General features: G+C 40.6%; 1 protein-coding gene across 1 annotated transcript; it reads left to right on the top strand.

Annotated features, from left to right (window-relative positions):
• Window positions 1-6,644: 6,644 nt before the first annotated feature.
• On the top strand, window positions 6,645-19,458 carry LOC122824676 (cyclic nucleotide-gated cation channel beta-3-like). The gene is made up of 16 exons (XM_044105537.1): window positions 6,645-7,049; window positions 7,503-7,557; window positions 9,996-10,161; window positions 12,148-12,302; window positions 12,436-12,950; window positions 13,030-13,080; window positions 13,378-13,464; window positions 13,537-13,601; window positions 13,845-13,967; window positions 14,890-15,031; window positions 16,255-16,414; window positions 16,501-16,598; window positions 16,682-16,765; window positions 18,003-18,121; window positions 18,232-18,384; window positions 19,188-19,458. The coding sequence occupies exons 1-16, from the start codon at window positions 6,933-6,935 to the stop codon at window positions 19,456-19,458; spliced, it is 2,361 nt and encodes a 786-aa protein (XP_043961472.1). The 5' UTR covers window positions 6,645-6,932.
• Window positions 19,459-19,976: the final 518 nt, after the last annotated feature.

The following is a 19,976-nucleotide window of genomic DNA, read 5'->3' on the forward strand; positions in this document are numbered from 1 at the left end:
GAAAAGGAGGAAGACACCTCATTGCGGGCTAAATAATGCAAGTTTCATCATGCGACGATGTTCAGACTTTGATGAAGAGTATCTTAGTGTCTTGTTCACATGTGTTGATAGGATGGATCGGCCAGCGGACAGACAAATTGGATCTTTACTTGAAGTAATGTGGGTGCTGCTCTGATCTGTTGTGGTGAAGATCTGAGTGAAAAAGCCAAACTCTCAATTCACCAATCCTTTGGTCATTGTATTTTCCCCAGATTGGTACACTGATCTGCATCATCTGGAGGATGATGAAAAGAACAACATCCTCCAGAAATGAACTTCTTCCACAGGATGGATGAACTCAGTCTTAGCGATAAGGTGACGAGCTTCCATTATCTGTCTAGATAATGGAAATGTATTTCTTTATGGAGTTGGTTCACTGCTGTTACTTTTTATATGTGGAATATGTTTTCCTACAGAACTAAAGCCTCTGTAATTAAGGCACTTAAAAGATTTTGTTAAGATGTTACAAAAACACTACTACAATGAGTTATCAGTAAATTGACGACTCATTATGCTACTCACAACAGAAAAATAAAACCGTAGCAAAAGTCCACATCTGCAGTCTGTACAGAAACATATTCACTTCTGCAGCTGTTATCGAGAGGAAAACAACTCGACCCGGAGACGCTAAGGGGGCGGGGAGTGTGGATATTATCAGTGTCTCCATCTGTGAAGGGTGGCACAAGGCAAGAGTAAAGGCACGCATTTCATTAACCTTCACCTTCCTCCTCTTGTTCTCCCAGGTGTTAGTGTCCATGTGATTATGTGTGTGTGTGGGTGTGTGTGTGTGTGTTTGAGATGGGTGTGGGACTTTAGGTGGAAACCATGTTTTTATAGAAACATTGTAAAGAATCTGGTGAAATTCTTTAACATAACCTCGCTTTACTTGTCTGGTCGATCAGAGGGCCAACAAATGTAGAGACTTTAAAAAGGGCTTCAAACCCGAGTTGGGTGTCTTTGCGTTAACCCAGAGAGCTGTGGTTCTATTTGGGCCAAGAAAAAAGATTATTAGAGAAAGGAATTGCCACTTAAATTACAACGCATTGCCAAGTATTGAAGTCCTTTATAATAGTACTTACTATTGTCTTTGTTGGTGTTCAGAAAAACTCAAACAGAAAAAACAGGAAAGGGGGAAGGAGATGGGGGAAAACATGTGGCAAATATCGTCAGGTCCGGGAATCGAACCCACGACGGCTGCGTCGAGGACTGAGGGCCTCCAAACGTGTGGCGCGCTAACCTCTACGCCACCGGAGCATGCCCTTTCAAAAGGTTTTTTGCACAGTAACACTTTTGGGGATTTTGTCTTAGGTTTTTCTTGGAAGGCCCTGATCAATACAGGATAGGTTGCAGGTAAATATTTAGCAGAGCATCGACATGCTGAGGTTCCACATTTTTCTCCCACTCTATTTTTCATCACTTGTGCTTGGACACAGTCCCAAACGTCTTTAGCAATGACCTTTTGTGGCTTCGCCTCTCTGTGGGAGGAAATAGCAACCGTCAGGTCAGCAATCTCCCCGGTGATTGCGACAGCAACATCGCTGTTTCACAAATCAATTTTGTTACTTGAAAGAAATGTTGAATTTTTGAACATTCATTAGCAGTCATAGTCAAAGCCGTACATGTATTGAGCTGTGTGTAGTGAGCCTTTTACCGTTTGAATTCAATTACAGATTAAATAAGTTGCTTTTTTTTTCTGCTTAGAGACTTGCTGCTAGTGGCTGAGATACTTTGAAAACCAAGCGGCTTGACGGGGAAAAGAAATCAACTTTTAACCAAATTATACCTTACATCATAACCGGATGTGAGTTATTTAGCTCCAGAGGTTGAAAATCAGTTTCTCTTTATGCAACTTATCATTTTATTTGGGAATGAACCCCCTGCTTTCATAGATAGGACTATTTTGTGCTATTTGTAAGCTAACAGGGTGAATAAAAAGCAGTCTGGTTAAAATTATAAAGGTGCCTGATTGTAATGGGGGAGGTAGGAAAATAGCCAGTGCCACTCATGCTAATAAGCTACCTCCTGTCCAATTTTGCTCCTTGTAACTGAGAGCAACTGGGATGATTGGTTGCTATGTTCATAGGTTGAAAATGTTGCATCAGAGCCATGGAAAAGAGAAGGAAATCTGAAAATTCTCAATAGAAATTATCCTAAGTTAGATTTTTAACGAGTTGCTGTATGTGATTTGTTTTGGCAGCTCTCTGCAAACAATAGCAGGGATTTCCTAGAGGTCGCTTGGCAACCACATGATGAAAACACGTTTCCAGGAAGTTCATCTGCTGCTTCCAAGGAAACAGTTTCCGCACATATAAAATAATTTTAAAAACCAAGTAAGTTCGTTCTCAACACATACTGATTTTAAGTCTATTTGGAGACTTTTATAATCCGGTTCAAATATCTTCTTGTGTCTTCAGTTTTCTGACTCCACGTTTCATTCAATCACATCTTCCTGTGTGTGTGTGGGTGTGTGTGTGTGTGTGTGCGTGTGTGTGTGTGTGTCTGTGTGACTCATGCAGGAAGTGTTGACCCACAGTAATATTTTTCAGCAACAATTGACCTTTGTCAGGCTCTGGGTGTTACAGAGGAAAGACCTGTGGCCTAATGTTGGCTGACAGCTTTGTCGTGTAAGATTTGATTGGTGCCAAAGGGTGTGTCAGACGGCAAGGGGTAAAAAAAAAAAAAGGAACAGGCCTGTTAACATTCATGAGAAATGATCACTGTGTCTAAGGGAGAGCATCAGCTTGTCAATTCTCAGACAGCGCTGATCAATTTGACTGGCCTCGTCTCTTCAGTTTCTGTTTCTGATGTGAATCTATTATTGTCTTTCATGTTCCATCTTTCCTCCAGTTTCTCCATAACTTCAAGCCCCTCTTTAGTTGTCCCTGCGGTCTTTCTTTCTAAGCGTTCAATCTCCCCTCCGCTTTCTCCCTCTTTCTTATAAATTCTCACTCAGAACTAAACATCCTTTATTTGAATTTCTTCTTTACCGGAGCAATTCCACATTCGACCGTCTTGTTTCCTGAACCCCTCTCAATAGGATCCCCCCATTACCAGTTCAAGAAGCATCAACATCTGACCAGATGTAGAAAAACTCATTACCTGAAAGCAATGAAGGCACAAAGCCCTCCAAATCCCTGTCAGCTTAGAAGAGATTGTGTTTAGACATGGACAGACGAGGTGACTGCTGGCGTTTGCATGCACAAAATAGATCTTACGGACATAAATTGGGTTTGTAGTGCCTCGCGAATGTGTTTATTGTCACCTTTTGAGTCACCAAGTCTCCACAACAACCATTGTTTAGGAGCCACACCAGAAATTCCCTCTCTTTCTAAACATAAATGTGAGCATGCATAGTTTGCCTAACTCTACGGGGCTTTTAACTAGAACCATGTAATTTGGTCTGACGAAACTCAGATTGAGTCTCTCGGCCACAGAGGCCACAGGTGGAACCGGCGTAAAACAAAGAATGAATGATTGGGTGTAGAATTACGTCGTTCTATTGGAAAATGACCAAAAACGTTTGGCGAAATCACTACGGAAATACAAAAGTAACCTTCATTCACTAGCATTTCCATCCACAGGCCTAAATCCCATTTTAAAAAAAACAAAAAAAAACAAAACAAAAAAAACCAGTGGAGCTGAAGATAAGAGAGGATGCAGGACCATGTAAAGCAGGCGTGTCCAAGTCTGTATGATCTTACAACTCTTCCAATACACCTCAGTCAAATAAACTTCTTGTTACCAGGCCTCTGCAGGATTAAACGACTGAATGCTGATGAAGGAATTGTCATTTGATTCATTAGAGAAACGCACACGAATATGGGTCCAATTTATTTTTTATCTCCTAAAAACAAGTTGATTTGGGGTTTTAGTGTACATTGATAAATCAATTGTCAAACAGCATCTTTAGGTGAGCCTCCTCCTTCAGCACAAGAGTGCGAAAATGCCAGCAATTTTCAGACTAGCATCTAGAATAGTGCTGAGTTGGGTTTGCCTCCTTTCTCAGGGCCAGACACAAAAACCCTTCGGCCCCTCTTAGTGACACACCTCGGTGCTGCGGGGGCCCGCTTGCTGTGTTACTGCCGCGCCGAAACTCACACTGTGGAGTCCACGCCGAGGGTTGCCGTCATCGCCGCGGCGCACACGCACCCAAAGAAAACACCGCGTCAGCAGGGGGAGCCAATAAACCGGCACGCTGCAGCTGGAGAGACAGAAACGGCGCCAGAGAAATAAATGCACCGCAGCTGCAGCCCGGGGTGTTACTTCATTTTATCCTCCTTTAGCTAACAGCTGAAACACATGTTCACAGATGGGATGTCGATTACAGGGTTGCTTCTCATTCTCCTGATGTATGAGTTGTAGTTGTTTAACCCCAGACCAATATGTGAATCAAATGTGCTGATGTAAGTAATGGCATTTTTAATGCCATTCAAGCTGAATCCGCTATTGGGGACGGGTGACGTCGCGACAAAAAGTACGTTTTAGCTAATCATTGTTTAATGTTGTCGTCTGAAAAACCACAGCAACCTTTTGATAGTCATTTATCAACCATATCTGGTTTCCAGGAAAACTCTCAGTTGATAAATACCCCTTGTGTGGCTTTTGGGATTAAACCATTTAAGTTTCTTTCTGTTTCCCTGGGACGAGTTTTGACGTGACACCAGATGTCGGTGTCTTTAAAATGCTCATAAGTCATGCTGGCTGGAGTCTCTCACTGAGCTCGGAGAAATACTCGATGAGATCTGGCTGGTTGTACAGAAATCGGTTTCACGATCTGCTGCAGGAAGAAAAAGGAGAGGTGTAATTTATAAGGATTTACTGCCCCCGTGTGGCAGCTCAGAAAAATGCAACACACCACACTAAACAGGAACCAACCGGATCTATTAGCATCTTCTGCATAACATATTGACTTTTTTTAAAGTGACAAAGTTCAGGTAAACTTTAGGAACTTATATGCTGCTAAATATGTATAACTTCTGGATTTTATTCTCTCTTTTTTTTTGGTTTTGAGTGTCATTTTGCTTAATTTGATGTAGAGATTTTGATTTAATTAGTGTGATGAAATCATGACAACAGTATAATCCTAAGAACAGTAAAGCAAAAATATTTAACTTGTTCTTAAATCAAACACTAAAAACTTGTTATAAATGCAGGTTTTGTCTTTTAATTTATTTGTTTTAAGGCAGGGTTTAGTAAATGTTTGCGCACAATCGAGTCAATGGTTAATAATTTGACATTATTGCAAATGTTAAAGTCCCTTTTTGATATTTAATAAAGCAGTGTAATTAAAATATTGTAAGTGTGCATATGGAAGATGTGGAAATAAACAAGATTCTTGAAAAACTTTGCCATAAATGTTTATCATGTAGATTCACATGTATGTATTCGGAATAGTTAATATGCGATAAACCTAAGATTTAATATATCCAGAGAAATAAGAATACACAATTTACAAAATCTAAATTAATATAGAAAAAGTTTATGCGTATTTTATTTTGATTTCATCATATATGAAGATCCAAATTTTTGTTTGAACCATTTCTATATTTAGTGGAACTACATCTTCCTACATTAAATTATATAACCACATAGGTAGCATAAAGCTACGTTCTGTCCACCATGCAACAGGAATCTGCTAGCTACTGTTTGTAATCTGACAATCTGGGCTTAGATTATCAGATCAAGTTCAGATGAATTGAGTTTACATCTTAAGAGAGGACGTCATTTTTCAACCTGTTCGGGTCTTTTTTCTGCGACCAGAACCTGTTTTTATCCATGCGTTATCTGAATGCATGTTAATTCCATTTCGAAAAGGAAAATCAAAAAAGTTAAAGTCCATTTTGCTAAAAACGTGTTATAACAACGTGAAATAACCAGTCCTTTGGTTAGCATGTTGTGATTCTGAGACTCAAAAGTTGTCGGCAGGCTGACTGACGTGAACCTGGAGCTCCTACCACCGCCGTGTCAAAGGCTTAACCCCACACCAAGGCTTTAATTAGATTATTCAAGGCAGTGCAATAGGATCTAATGACTATTTTCTTTGATACAGTAGACAACACGAAGGTGAAGAAGCAAATGTTCTGCTTCTTGGTCCTCGCATTCCTCTCTTCTTCTGTCCCAGAAAAACACCGGTCCTTCACAAAACTCAACGGATGTTGCACAAAGAAATAAACCAGCCAAAACCATTTCTATCAACAATGAAAAATTAAGCTAGATTAAATTAGAAAATCCAATCTCAGATGAAATGGTGCTGAAGCAAACAGCTAAACCTTTTTAGAAATCCAAACCGCTGACAAAAACACAAAAACAAACAAGAAAACAGGAAACATATCCAGCAACAAAACACAGCAGAGATGGACGTTGTGGCAAGGAGTTTTAACAAGCTACTTCTTGTTGCCGAGTGCTCTTGAGTCTGTGAAATGATAAATGAGCTCATTTCATTGCCAATTCATTCATGGTCTTGGTCTTCCTTGAACCTGAACCTCCATCCTAGATTCAAGACTTCAGCAACCTCCAGCAGGTTTTCTTTCAGGATTTAACTCCATTCATCCTCCCATCAAGGAGTTTGAACTCGTACCACTCTAGAGAGGGTGCCCTTACTTTTCCCAGCTCTGCTGCAGCTGTCCTCCTTTGCTTTCGTGGTCACCCATAAGCCTATTTGCATCCCAAATGAGATAGCGATGGGTTTACATGTCAGTGGCAATGGCGCGGACTATTCTCTGTGCGAGAGCATTAGTGGGGCTAAAAGCAGTAATGCCATCAGGGTCAGCTCAGTTCATGAGGATACGTCGCTCTGCAGAGGACGGTGAGCAAAGGGGATCGGTTGGCTCCACAGGCATCAGCAGAGGGGAGCGCAGTCCAACAGATGCACCGATATCCGCATCTTCAAAAATATGTTTGCCAAGTTTAAGGGCCTCTTCTCAGGCCCGCAAGTTCCAGCTGATTCTGGGACCACTATAGCATCACCAGCACCAGCTCCTGCTCCAGCACCTCCACCAGCTCCAGCCAAGGTAAGACACCTTCAAAGTCTCTGCTTTATAAGATGCAAGAAATGTTTTTAATACTCGGACTAGCTTCCATGCCTGTAAGCAGCACGAAATATTAGAAGTGCCATCCAAGTTAGCGAAACATTAAAAGAAACGCGGGTCCCATCCTGCATGTCATGAAGGATCCGTTTAATGTTTTTCAAAACTTGTAACTTTGACTTTCTATCCTCTCTTCCATTGACGTGCTCAAATATTTCAGATTATTCTAAATTAGATTTTTAATGAAGTCAAAGCCAACAAGTTCAACCTGAAGACATGTTCTTTTTTTTTATTGACTACCAGCCAGCTACTTTGAGGTTGTTGTATTATTTTTTTCTTCTTTTAAATAATGATACCAAATGTTTATCTGATGCCATCTGGTTTTGACTAGTAGAACCACACATCTGAATCTGTGGAAAATGATGATCTGTCATGTAGGAGGAGAAGCCGAACGAGAAAGAAAATGAAGCAAAGAAAGAGGAGCAACTGCAGGGTAAGCTTGTGACTCTACCGTGTCCTGATTTCAGGGGTGTAACTTTGCACGTCTCTCTTTTCTGCATTGAGTTTGTGAAAAACTCTGACTCATTCGTTCAAGCGGCAACACAGAATTATAGGGATGTATATTGTCATCAACTATATTGTAGAAGATATTGTGGCACATTGCACTCTAAAAGATCAGTGTTGTATGTATAAATCTCGAGAGAGAGAGAGAGAAAAAAGGCACGAGAATGGAGCTTTGAGGTACCCCAGATGACTTTTTTATTAATTTTTTTCTTACTCTGATTTATAATCACCCAATGACTCAAAGTCAAATAAGGTTAGGCTGACGCGATACTGCCATACAAAACCTTCACCGGTGCTGTCTCAGAAGAATCTGACTGAAACGCACGAAAGATATAATTATTTTCAATTTAAAAAAACTGATTTTTTCAACTATGTTTACCAGAAATCCAGATATTAGCCTGTATTGCTGTCTGCAATACTCCAGGTGTAACCTACAGCTTGCAAAATAAAATCATTGGAACCAATTCAAGATGGCAAGCTGTGGATTTCTAGTCAATTCTAACTTCCTCCTGATGTCAAAGAAAAATTAAAAAATTCTCCTCCAGATGACTACGGTACTTTTTATTGTTATTGAAAAAAAATGAAAAAGCACAAATAAATGAAAAACCGCTTTTTCTTCGTATTTCAAAATAAGAGTCTCGAACGTAAAGAAGATGACACCGTGAGGTGAACACATAATTATAGTACGTAACAGATAACCTCACATTAATAGCGTGAACAACACCAAGTTACACACATTTCAACAAGGCAAGATTTCTACATTTAGAATAAAATCTTTCTCATCTGTCTTCTTTCTAACTAACTAATCACTAGCAGGGTTCTGTTATTGTGTCCGATGAAAGAGTTTTCAACTCTTAGTCGCTTGTCCATCCTGTGACTTCTGTTTCTAGCGTGAGCTCTGCACACCGCAGGTTGAGTTGCGTCTGTGTTAAGAGTTTAGAAGTGATTTCCTACAACAAGCCGAGCAACCGAGATCGTTGCACATCAAACGACGCGACGGCCGGGGATCTCTGTGACCCCCGGAGCAACAAATAGCCCCGCCTGCTCCGTGTTGCTCCACTACAATTGGCACTGCCTGTGAGAAAGAAAAACACGGACAATAAACCCAACGCTCTGCTGCTGGAGCTTTACGGTGCGCCGCAGGCAATCAGCAGGTATTGCCCAGGACAATAACGGCGCCAGGCAGATATAAACGAGGTGCCGCCGTAAACACAGGACCGCCATTGATGTTTTTGGGGACGCTGGCCTGTGAATGTGGGAACGCACTGATGTGTAAAAGTGGGTCTGGTGGTCAGCAGGGTTGAAATGTTAGGGGGCATTCTGCGCTCGCTCCCAAACACGCGCAGGTTTTTTTTTGTTTTTTTTTGCTGGGTACTTCCAATTTCCTTCTACAATCTTAAAAATACATATATGTAAAATTTATTTTCAACTCTAAATTTGTCTTTGGTATGAGTGTCTGCATTTTATAGTTTTTTGAAAGAGCATGAGCCTTGCATTTTTTTTTGTTTGTTTGTTTGTTTTGCTTCCTTGTCACACTAAAATCTTTCAGACTATCAAACATATTTTAGCATCAACAAATGGTATAAACTGTTCAATCAGACGAAGATTTTGTGCCAAGGCCGTAGGCCAGCTGTTCATGCAAAAAAAAATAAAAAATAAGGAAAGCTTTACAATGTGGCTGAAAAACAAAATCCTCCACAGAAATGCAAAAGACTTATTGATAGTAGATGTTACCGCCAGGAGCGACACAAACATTGCTAAGAATTTGAAGCCATTTGCTGCTTCACACAAGGCCAGGTTAGTTTGGATGGTTATTTTCACTCAATAAACTAAATCACTGTTTGAAAACTGTTTCTACTATTTATTTAAATGCACATTTAAAAAACAAAAACGTCATCCTACTGAGCTGCACATCCCTTGGATCATGAGTACAATATCTTGATTTCTGATAACTGATTAATTTTTTTTATGCTCTAATCTCATACAGTATAATATTATTGTTGTTGTTAATCTTGTTGTTTTACTTAAATCTACACCTGCTCTTCTACCTAAATTTCCACAGTATGGGACACTTCTTCTTCTTCTTTTTTCCTCCTTCTCCTTTGTTTGCTTCTATTTTGTCCTCTTTTCAAATTATTATTTTTTTGTATTTTTCATTGCAACCACAAAGCAATAACAGTAGAATTATTTAAAGGGGAAACTTTTATTTATTTATTTTGGCTTTACAAAATATAGACAGCCGGATGATAAATGTTTAGAAATAATTGATCTGTGTAATATCGATGATGGTGAGATGAAAGGAATTAGAATCTGCACAAGTGCATTTTATTTAGAGGAATGCTATATTTTTGCATGTTGCATCTCCAGCACCTGCACCGGCCCCAGAACCGACTGCTGCACCGGCCCCAGCTCCGGCTCTGGCTCCGGCCCCGGCACCGACTGCTGCCCCAGCTCCGGCCCCGGCCCCGGCACCAGCCCCAGCTCCGGCTCCAGCAGCCACACCTGCAGACCCTGAGCACCCGGAACCTGAAGGGTGAGTCCCGCACCTAGCAACTAAACTAACACCGCCTGCACTCATATGATTCATTTCAGGGGAGATTAATTCAATCTAAGGAGTGACTGAGCCGAGAAGATTTAGTATGTCGAAGCACATTTTACGTAGGCAGACACCCAGTATCTAATTAATCACGATTTAATCAGGTAGCCCGATAAGTTGCGGGGAGCGAGGCGTAGAAACCTGGGAGAGGTAAACAGAGTATTTGAGATCTTTATCCCTTGGTTTCAACATGTATATTAACAGAGCAATGACCCGAAAGTGGATTATGGGCTTTTCAGCTCTTTAGGCATAAGAAGCTCATCGGAGCTGCGTGTGGCTCGGCCATGAAAGACATGTGGCTAACGGGAAGCAGCAGCTGCTAATCTTCTCAGCTGTAGAGACAAGGCTTGCAATCAAAACACGATGAATGTACGAGGCAGAAGGGAGAGAATGAGACCTGTGTGATGGAGGTGTGGACTGAGCGTCACAGGTTTCATAGGTGACATGAGGACACGCCCCCTGCAGGCGGTGACCTGGGGCTGCACCCTGGTCACCTGGGTTACAAGCTGGTAATTGGTCCGACCGAAATATTTCAAGATCCATTAACCGTGATGCGAGTCTGACTTTATTTTTGGGTCACACACTGTGTTTGTGCTCATCCCAGTGCTGAACACTACGGTGAAGAAGTACTTGCTTCACTATAGATTTATTTTTTGTGACACTGAAAAGTTTTAAACCTTCCAAAAAGAAAAAGAAAAGAAGGAAGTGAATAAATAATTTCAGTAAATATAAAATGGAGTTTTTATGGAATGATTTGATTTATGAGGACAGAGAAAAAATATCTAAACCGACCTGGACCTGTGTAAAAATATAATTGCCTCCCTTGATAAATTATGAAGTTTGACGCAAAAAAAAAGAAAAAAAAAAAAACTCAAGGGGTTCAACAAATACCTTACACATAGGAGTGCAAACAGTTACTTCTCAGTATCATCATGTTACTCTGATAAAGAAAAGGTTTTATCTTAAAATGATTTTCCTTAAAGAGTAAAAAAAAAAAACAACCTTGCACACACGAGTGAAGTCTTCAGTCTGGTGTATTACTGATTCTATCCACAAGAGGGCATGATTTGAACACCCATTTTCTGATTCCTTCGGGGAAAGTTACATTGATAGTATCTTCATTCATAAAATACTGTTTTATATAAAAATATTAAAACTATATAATATTGTGTTATGCTTTTCATTGTACAATGCATTGTTTTTATTGTTAATTTTTATAATTAATGTGCTTATTTTTGCAAATTAATACACATAAATTATTATTTCACTGTTATTTTATTGGTGTATTCCTGTAGTGCACTTTGTAAAAGGGGGCATTTAAATTAAATTCAATTGAATTAAGAAGCTTCACTTTCAAAAGTGGAGGTTCACTGACCACAACAAGATCACAGTAATGGGTTTGGGCTGAGTTTTGACCACAACAACTGGTTAAAGAGACAAATGTCTAAGATCAAAGCTACCATAGAGTTCATAAATAAGAATAACAAATGAACTGGAGAACTAAACGAGTAATATTTGTCTTTGGCTTACCTCCAGTGGACAGCATGGTATTCCCTGGATAGGTTGGGAGTTTATCACATTGAAGGTACAAATAAACATTTAAGCTCTCACACTAACCTGAGGACAATTTAAGAGTGTTCAGTTGACTCGACACGCATGTATTTACGGTAAGGAAGCCATTGGATCCAGAAAGAAACTATTCATACTCAAGGAGGACCATTAAACTGCTTCTAGGACCTTCTTCCTGTGAGGCAACGAAGCTCACAGCTGAACTACACAGTGATTTTTATGCATATTTCTTATTTAATCCAATAAACTCTGTCACAATTTTTCACCAAAAGGCTTGATTGAAACTTCTCAACTTCCATACACTTCCAATTTCATTGTCAGGTGACTTTTTTTTTGTTTCTTTGTTTTCTCTAGACAAGACGAGGCCCCTCCTCCGCCGATTGTCATCAACAAATATTCAGATGAGCAGCTCAGAATGGTGGCCCAACGGATGAAAGAGAGACTGAATTTATACAAGGAGAAAGTGATTGATCAGTATGCTTCGTCCCCCGAGATTACCCCTCCTGTCAGTGAGTATGACTGCATTCATTGTCTCTGGTGCTCGGCTGTGACACATTCGTATTGATGACACTGACCCGTGATTGCTAATAAGGACAAAAATAGAAAAATTAGGTCACCTCACTTGACCTGTTGTCATTTTAGCTCCACTGCTACTTAAAGACGAATACGCCAGAGTGACGGAGGAAAGGGCGAGGAAAGCAGAGGAGGACAGAATAAAGAAGGAGGAGGCGGATAAGAAGAAGAAAGAAGAACAGGAGAAGAAAAAGAAGGAAGCTGAGCAGAAGAAGAAAGAGGAGGAGGAGAAAAGAAAAGAGGAGGAGAAGAAGGTGAAGGTGCCCCTAAAGACGAGGTTGATTGCGGCCTACTGGGCGTCAGTGGACTTGGTGATGGGCCCGCTGGCGGACAGGATGGATTCCGTCCTGGGTCCCACCATCGACCCCTTCACGGATCGTCGCTACATCGCGTGGCTGAGCCTGGTTACTGTGGCCATCAACTACAACACATGGTTCATCACCGCCAGAATGTGTTTCCCGTACCACAGCGAGATCGCCAACCCTATTTGGTTCACCTTGGACGGTGTGGCGGACGTCATTTACCTGCTAGATGCCATCTTGTTTCAGCCTCGCAAACAGTTTGTCAAAGGAGGAGACATCATAGTGAGTGTGAAGCCAAGAGACTCTCTCAGAAAGTGGCTAAGAGTATAACGGGTCAAATTATTTTTTGTCTCTCTTTTAGAAAGACCGTGTCTCGACAACCAGGCACTACAGGGAATCTGAGAGATTACTGGTACTTCGGCTCAGATCCATGCACATTTAAACTCATAGGAGATCTTAGAAGCACACACACCCCTGAAATCATTTAAAGCTTTTTTCCATATTTAATGAGATGTATTGTACACTTCAACGGAAACCTCAGAGTAGCTCCAAACACTCCAAGGGGGACTTTCCTGATTGAGCGGTTGTGTGTCCAAATATTTCTCACTAGCATCCCCAGAAAGACGTGATTTTGGAAAGCTTTTTAGAGCCTCTATAAGTTTCTTTAAAGTTGTTTCGACCTCAAATGTCGTTTGTTTCTCGCCAACAGGCAGATGTGGTTTCTGTACTGCCATTCGACTTGTTGTACCTACAGTTCGGATTCAAATCTGGTTTCCGAGTCAACCGCTTACTAAAGGTAAATTTAGTAAAGCGCTGACAGTGAATTGCATTTCCTCCTAACTGACATTCTCCTGTACTTATTCTCAAGATGGATACCTTTTTTGAGTTCAGTGACCGTCTGGAGAGCATCTTGGCTAAGGCGTACATCTGGAGGTGAGTTCCATAAAATTAATTTGGGGTGTGGTGGAAACAAAAAACATACGAGTTCTTATTGCTGATAACGTTCATCTTTTAAGTGATTCCAACAATGAATTGAGGATCCACTCAGAAAGCTTTGCCTCCGATCACAGTTATGTCCCGATACAGCTTATTTTTAGAGAAACTTGTCAAGATAAGCAACATGAATTTCAAGCTACGAACCTTTAACGTTTAACTGTTGCTGTTATTCCTTTTAAGAGTGATTCGCACCATTGGGTATCTCCTCTTTATGCTCCACCTGAACGCTTGCTTCTACTATGTGGCCTCGGAGTACCAGGGCATCGGTGGAACAAAATGGGTCTACTCCGGTCTGGGCAGCGCGTAAGTACATTATCATTTATATTAGTGAATACGCAAAAACTCTAATAAAATGTAGGCTTCCCATTCGGTAAAGTGTAGTAAAATTTTCATGGTGTGAGAATGTCACTAAAGATATACGGTTTGATAAGGGAAAAGAAGCATATCATTGGTAAGCATAAATCTTCATTCAGTTGAATCTTCTAATTTTCTTTGTCAATTTATCACCCCAACATTTTGAGTAAAAGCCTTTTTAAACATACTTGCTTTTAACTGCAGGTCCCTGCATCAAGTTATTTACATATTTATGTGTTCGTCTGGACTCAGAAGGCCAAATACATTTTTTTAATTATTTCTGATAAAAATTGAACTGCTGACAGATTTGGTAGCTATGATGACACTCCAGAAATATAAAAATGCTTTGTCATGTCAACTATCATGTTTATGTGACAAACCTCTTTGTATGTCCCAAAGAAATTGACAGAAATCCCAAACCTGAAAGTGTTGTTGTTTGTTTGTGCTGCTGATGGAGTTACCTCAGCTGCTTCTTCTATGCGGAGAAGTCCCTTCTGATGATTGCTGAGTTGCCATTTCCAGACACCATGTTTGGACAGATCTTTCAGATGGTGAACTACCTTTTCGGGGCATTCTTTATGTCCGTCATTCTAGGCCAGGTAGCTTCTTTCTTGTGGCATGCTTTGTGTTATATCTTTGCTTTGTTTTGTGTCTGTGTTGGATTGTAAAAGAAAATGCACCCAAAGAAACTGCAGCAAGACCTCCTGGGAATCATACTGGGAAAATAATTTAATATTTTCCAAAACAAGAATACATCTTTATCCCTGACATTCTTTCATGAAATCCAATCGAGTCAGGCACAGATGTCTCTCGGGAAACTCTGAGCGCTGTTTGTGAACATCCCTTTAACACCCTCTCACCTCCTTCACAGGTACCTGCGCTGCTACTACTTTGCCGTCCGCAGTCTGATCAACATCGGGGGCCTTAACGAGCCTCACACGGTCTTTGAGATTACCTTTCAGATGACTAACTTTTTCGTAGGCGTCTTTGTGTTCTCCAGTTTGATTGGACAGGTAACGCAGAGACCAAATTGTGCGTAGCATAGGTCGTAGACCAAGCACCCCTCGTCAGTATGCGTCCTAAAATTAGCGTCTCCTAGCTTAAGACACTGACACCTCTTTCAACATGTTTTATTAGCATGATGGCTGAATGGAATGTGTCCCGGTAGGAGTTGTGATCAATCTCACTAGGCACCCAACATCCCTGTAATCCTTCACACTTTTGGATTTTATTTTTCTGATTCCCTTTGGAGTCTTGACTGTGGGTACAGCATCTAGCAAAAGTATGGTGTCGCTTGAACTCTTTTCCACTTTACAGCTACAAGCTTTGACGACACATTACCAACACAAATCAGTGGATGATTGTAAAGTGGTAGATACATTACACAAATTTCTATAGGTGTGCCGAGGCTGTAGTCCTCCACTCAGTTGACCTGGGTTTGATTCCCAGTCTCAGGCTATTTGCTCAATGTCTTCCCCCAAAATTTTCTGTCAATTTACTGTGCAGTAAAGGCCAAAAGGGACAAGAACATTTGAAGAACATCTTGCACATACAAATGCGCAAGATGTTCCTACAGTGGAATAGGCCCATCAATCACAATGGAAGGTTTTTTTAGGGGATTCTCTTTCATTCTTCTTCCCAAAATGTCTCAAACTTAGCCAGACTGGATGGAGAACAAGAATTTCAAGGCCTTCCACAGATTCTCGGTTGGAATTAACTCTGTTGACTGGATCGCTTTTTATAGATCAGGGATTAATCTGGAATCTCTGGTATCTTCAAGTTTTGGGATATTGCCAATTTAGACTTCTTCCCGTTGAGTTTCCTCTGTCTTCACAATCCTGTCTGTTCTCTGACATACTGCTGCCTACCTTCACAGATCAGCTGGGTTAATACGGAGAAAGAAAATTACCAACAGGTGGAGTGTAGTCACTAATTTGGTGACTTCTGAAGGTTATTGGCTGGAATACATTTATTTTGTGGTACCAGAGTAAAGGGGGGATGAATACAAATGCACAAACACATATTAAAAGATTTTCCTTTGGTATTCTGTATCTTCCTCTTAAAATTGCACACTACTTTGTGTTGTTCAATCTTATAAAGGAAAATTAAAGTTTGTGGCTGTAATATGACCAAATATGGAAAGGTTCGTTTACTTCTGCCCAGCACTGTAGCTTTTCATTTACGTGCCAGTGAGTCATCCTCTCTTTATTTAACCGTTTTTATCATGTTGCTTTAGATGAGAGATGTGATTGGCGCGGCCACGGCAGGACAGACCTACTTTCGATCCTCCATGGACAACACAGTGGCTTACATGGTGACCAACAACATTCCCTCTTTGGTGCAGAACAGGGTGCGCACCTGGTACACCTACACTTGGGACGCTCAGGGCATGCTGGGTCAGTGAAGACTGGCCAAATAATAACTTGGGGTCTGGGAGTTGGCCTATTTCTCCTGACCTCTCCCGCTTTATGCTGTTCTGCAGATGAGTCTGAACTGCTGGATAAGATGCCTCTCGTAATGAGGACCGCCATTGCTGTGGACATCAACCTGGTGACGTTTCAGAAGATTGATCTTTTCAAGGTACCGGCATGTGAAATCACCCCACCAACGTCTTCAGAAGACTAGTGTACTACAAAAAAAAAAAAAAAACCGTGCTCCCACAGGGCTGCGACCAGCAGATGTTGGTGGACATGCTGCTGAGACTGAAGTCCATCATCTACCTACCGGGAGACTTTGTGGTGAAAAAAGTGAGTTTGTGTCCTTTTCCCACTGGATATCCGACGTACGATTCAATTATCTGGCATCCGCAACATCTGTTGGCACCCTAAAAAAGATGCTGAGAATAAACAAACATATTTCATACTTATATGGTATTCGCAAATACTGAAATAATGTCCTTCCTTTTAAACGTTGACAAACATTTCCCTTTCCCGAATGGTGTACTTCCTTTGTTTTTACCATTTTGAAGAGTGACTAAGAGAAATTGGTATTTGTTACGAAGTGGTTTGAACAGTGAGTAGATCGCCAGTCTAATACCAGACATCTCACTCATGAGAATCGGAGTCACTTTAACATTCACTGATTCAACTTTATCTGAAGCTAGAGAGTATTGCATTGTCAATGTTTACAGGAAATTGTATGATTAATGTCAGAACAATACAAAGATTTAGGAATGCACCATGTATCAGCACCAATATTGGTATCGGACAGCATTAGTCACTTTTTAACATATCCGTTTTGGTCCAATAATTAAAATCGCGTCCATATTAACAACTGATATTTATTTCCCTCTTGTTTGTTTCTGAAGAGGAAAGGGGGTGATTGTGGTATCTGTTTGGCCATGTGACAGTGATAGTGGTGCAGCAAAGGATTGTGGGGGGTTTTAGTGAAGCAGCGGTGAAGCCAGTAGTTTTTTCAAGGTGTCCAAAGGAGATATATATCTATATATATATACATATATATATGTGTGTGTGTGTAAATGTTGGTAGGTATCAGTTATTGGTCATGACAACAATATGACCGATAATTGTTGTCATGACCAATATGACCAAAATACGATATCAAATTATCGGATTTTGATATCGGCTTAGATTTTCATATCGGTAGATACATTCTTTCAATTCTTTTCTTTTTCTTCTTTTTTTGCTGGACACATAAAACAGTTCAGGTCTGTTTGAAACTGTGACAGAGGTCACAGGTCACATGTTAAAAGTTAAAAGAGCCTATTTTCCCCTCCATTGCCTCCTAGAGAAGTTGATTGGCTACATGTGCCAGAGACATTTTCCACTACAGAAAGAATCTCTGAAGTCAGAAGAAAACTCCCTAGATACTCGGATCAGCTCAAAAAGAAAAGAAATTATAGAATATGTTAACTGCGTTATTTGACAGGACTGCGTTTTCCCAATAAGTGGAGTATTGAGGTATGCTTTAACAAGGTTAATAAGTGTGGAGGCTGCTGTGCAGACTGTCTTTGTCTCTCTGCAGGGCGACATCGGGAAGGAGATGTACATCATCAAAAGTGGAGCGGTGCAGGTGGTGGGAGGACCCGACAACAGCATCGTGTTCGTAACGCTGAAGGCCGGCTGCGTGTTCGGAGAAATCAGGTCAGTTCACGCAGACGAAACGAGTTACGGGTTGTACGTGCAGCTTCCATCGGAAGAAAAATGCACCATGTAAGCTCCGCATATAATGAAAAATCAACTGTTTCCTGTAGTTTGTTGCAGTCTTCTAAGGACGGAGGGAACAGGCGAACAGCCAACGTCAAAGCTTATGGCTTCGCGAACCTTTTTGTTCTGGAGAAGAAGGACCTGTTTGACATTCTCGTCCACTACCCGGAGTCTCAGAAGGTGTTGGCCAGAAAAGGGAGGTGAGTGCAGGACCTGGTTAAAAGGTTCACCTTGAGTGTCACATGAACGTCAGGCGTTTGAGCCGTTCTTATTCCAGCGCGAAAGGGTTTCATACTGCACAGTCTCCTACTGCAGTATGTCATTTAAATTATGGAGTCATGTACATTTATTTTTCATTTATAGTGAAATTACTCAAATCAAAATTAAAATCAAATCAAAATTATACATACAGGAACAAACAATGCTGTGAAAAAAGTGCAGATGAGAGGCAGGGTTCTTGACATTTTTTCAGTCTGAAGCCGTTACAAAGTCACAAGTGGGGAAAATACAGGAGCTTGTTTCAAGTAAATAATTCCTTGATATAGATGTAAAAATGCTAGTTCCATTGGCAGATAAGTTCACTTATAGCAAGACAGTTTGACCATGTTATAAGTAAAATATTCTGCCAAATGTAACTAGTTTTAAGAATTATTTACTGAAAACAAGCTCCAATATCCTCCTGAAAAGTTACTTATAAATTACATATGTCTTATTTCAAGGGTACTAAGCCGTTTGCAGTAGAAACTAGATTAAAAATACTTGGTAAAATTTTGTGTTTTTGCCAAATCCGCACAGCAAAGAAGTCAAATACTGAGGTGTAAATTGCTAAAGGACGTTCAACCAAATAATCTTGGGGACGTTTGAGTGTCCCTGATGTCATATGCAAGAATTTACCTTTTAGGCCAATTACTAAAAGTTCAACATTAATCCGAGATTTTCTCCTGCGGTGGGTGGATGAAAACCTCTGAGTTATCTGTTCTTACTTTTGCGTATCTGCGTGTAGGAAACTAATGAAGGCTAAGGGCCCAGCAGCAGCAAAGGTAGAGGAAGAGAAGAAGAAAGGACTGGCGCTGTTCGGGCCCAAACCGCCAACGCCCAAACTGCTGCGAGCTTTCGGAGGAAACTTTAATAAAATGATGTTTAACCAATCAAAGGTAAGTCGACGCTACTTAAGACACACGATATATATCATTACAACACTTTTAAACCCTACTTTTTTGTGTGTTTTTTTTGTTTTGTTTTCTTTTCCTCAACAGAACACTGAACAAAAGTGAGGACTCTGCTAACCTGTGTATTTTTGTTGACTACTCCATTTTGGGAGTAAAGGTTACAGCTTTATTTCAGCTTCTTTTCATTGTTTTATTGTAATGTGATATAAATCATGTGCCGTGCATGCTCGTGTAAATTTCTTCATAAAATCACTGGCATCAGAACCGTTAGAAACAGCTGCGGTTCTCGATTAAATGGCGCCCGATATTCTGCTCCCGCTTGCCCTTTGCTTTTTCCTACCACAAGTAAAGTCAGTGAATGTTCAAAACTCAACACTGTTTTGAACAAGCTGTGTACCATATCTAAACCGGGGTTTGATCCGTCTATATATTGTGGTTGCTATGTGATGAGTCATGAAACCTGCTGCCACTTTCTAATGGTTTTGCTGCCTGAAGGCCATTGTTTCTTACAGTGTTTTCAATGTCGCAATGCAAGCTAATAAGAAACAGAAACTTAGCTTTTTCTCTATTTGTAAAGCACTCTTGTCGCCCCTAGATGAAGTGATGCCCTGGGTGGTGAGCCA

This window comes from Gambusia affinis, linkage group LG21 (assembly GCF_019740435.1).
Source record: "Gambusia affinis linkage group LG21, SWU_Gaff_1.0, whole genome shotgun sequence".
Classification (NCBI taxonomy): domain Eukaryota; kingdom Metazoa; phylum Chordata; class Actinopteri; order Cyprinodontiformes; family Poeciliidae; genus Gambusia; species Gambusia affinis.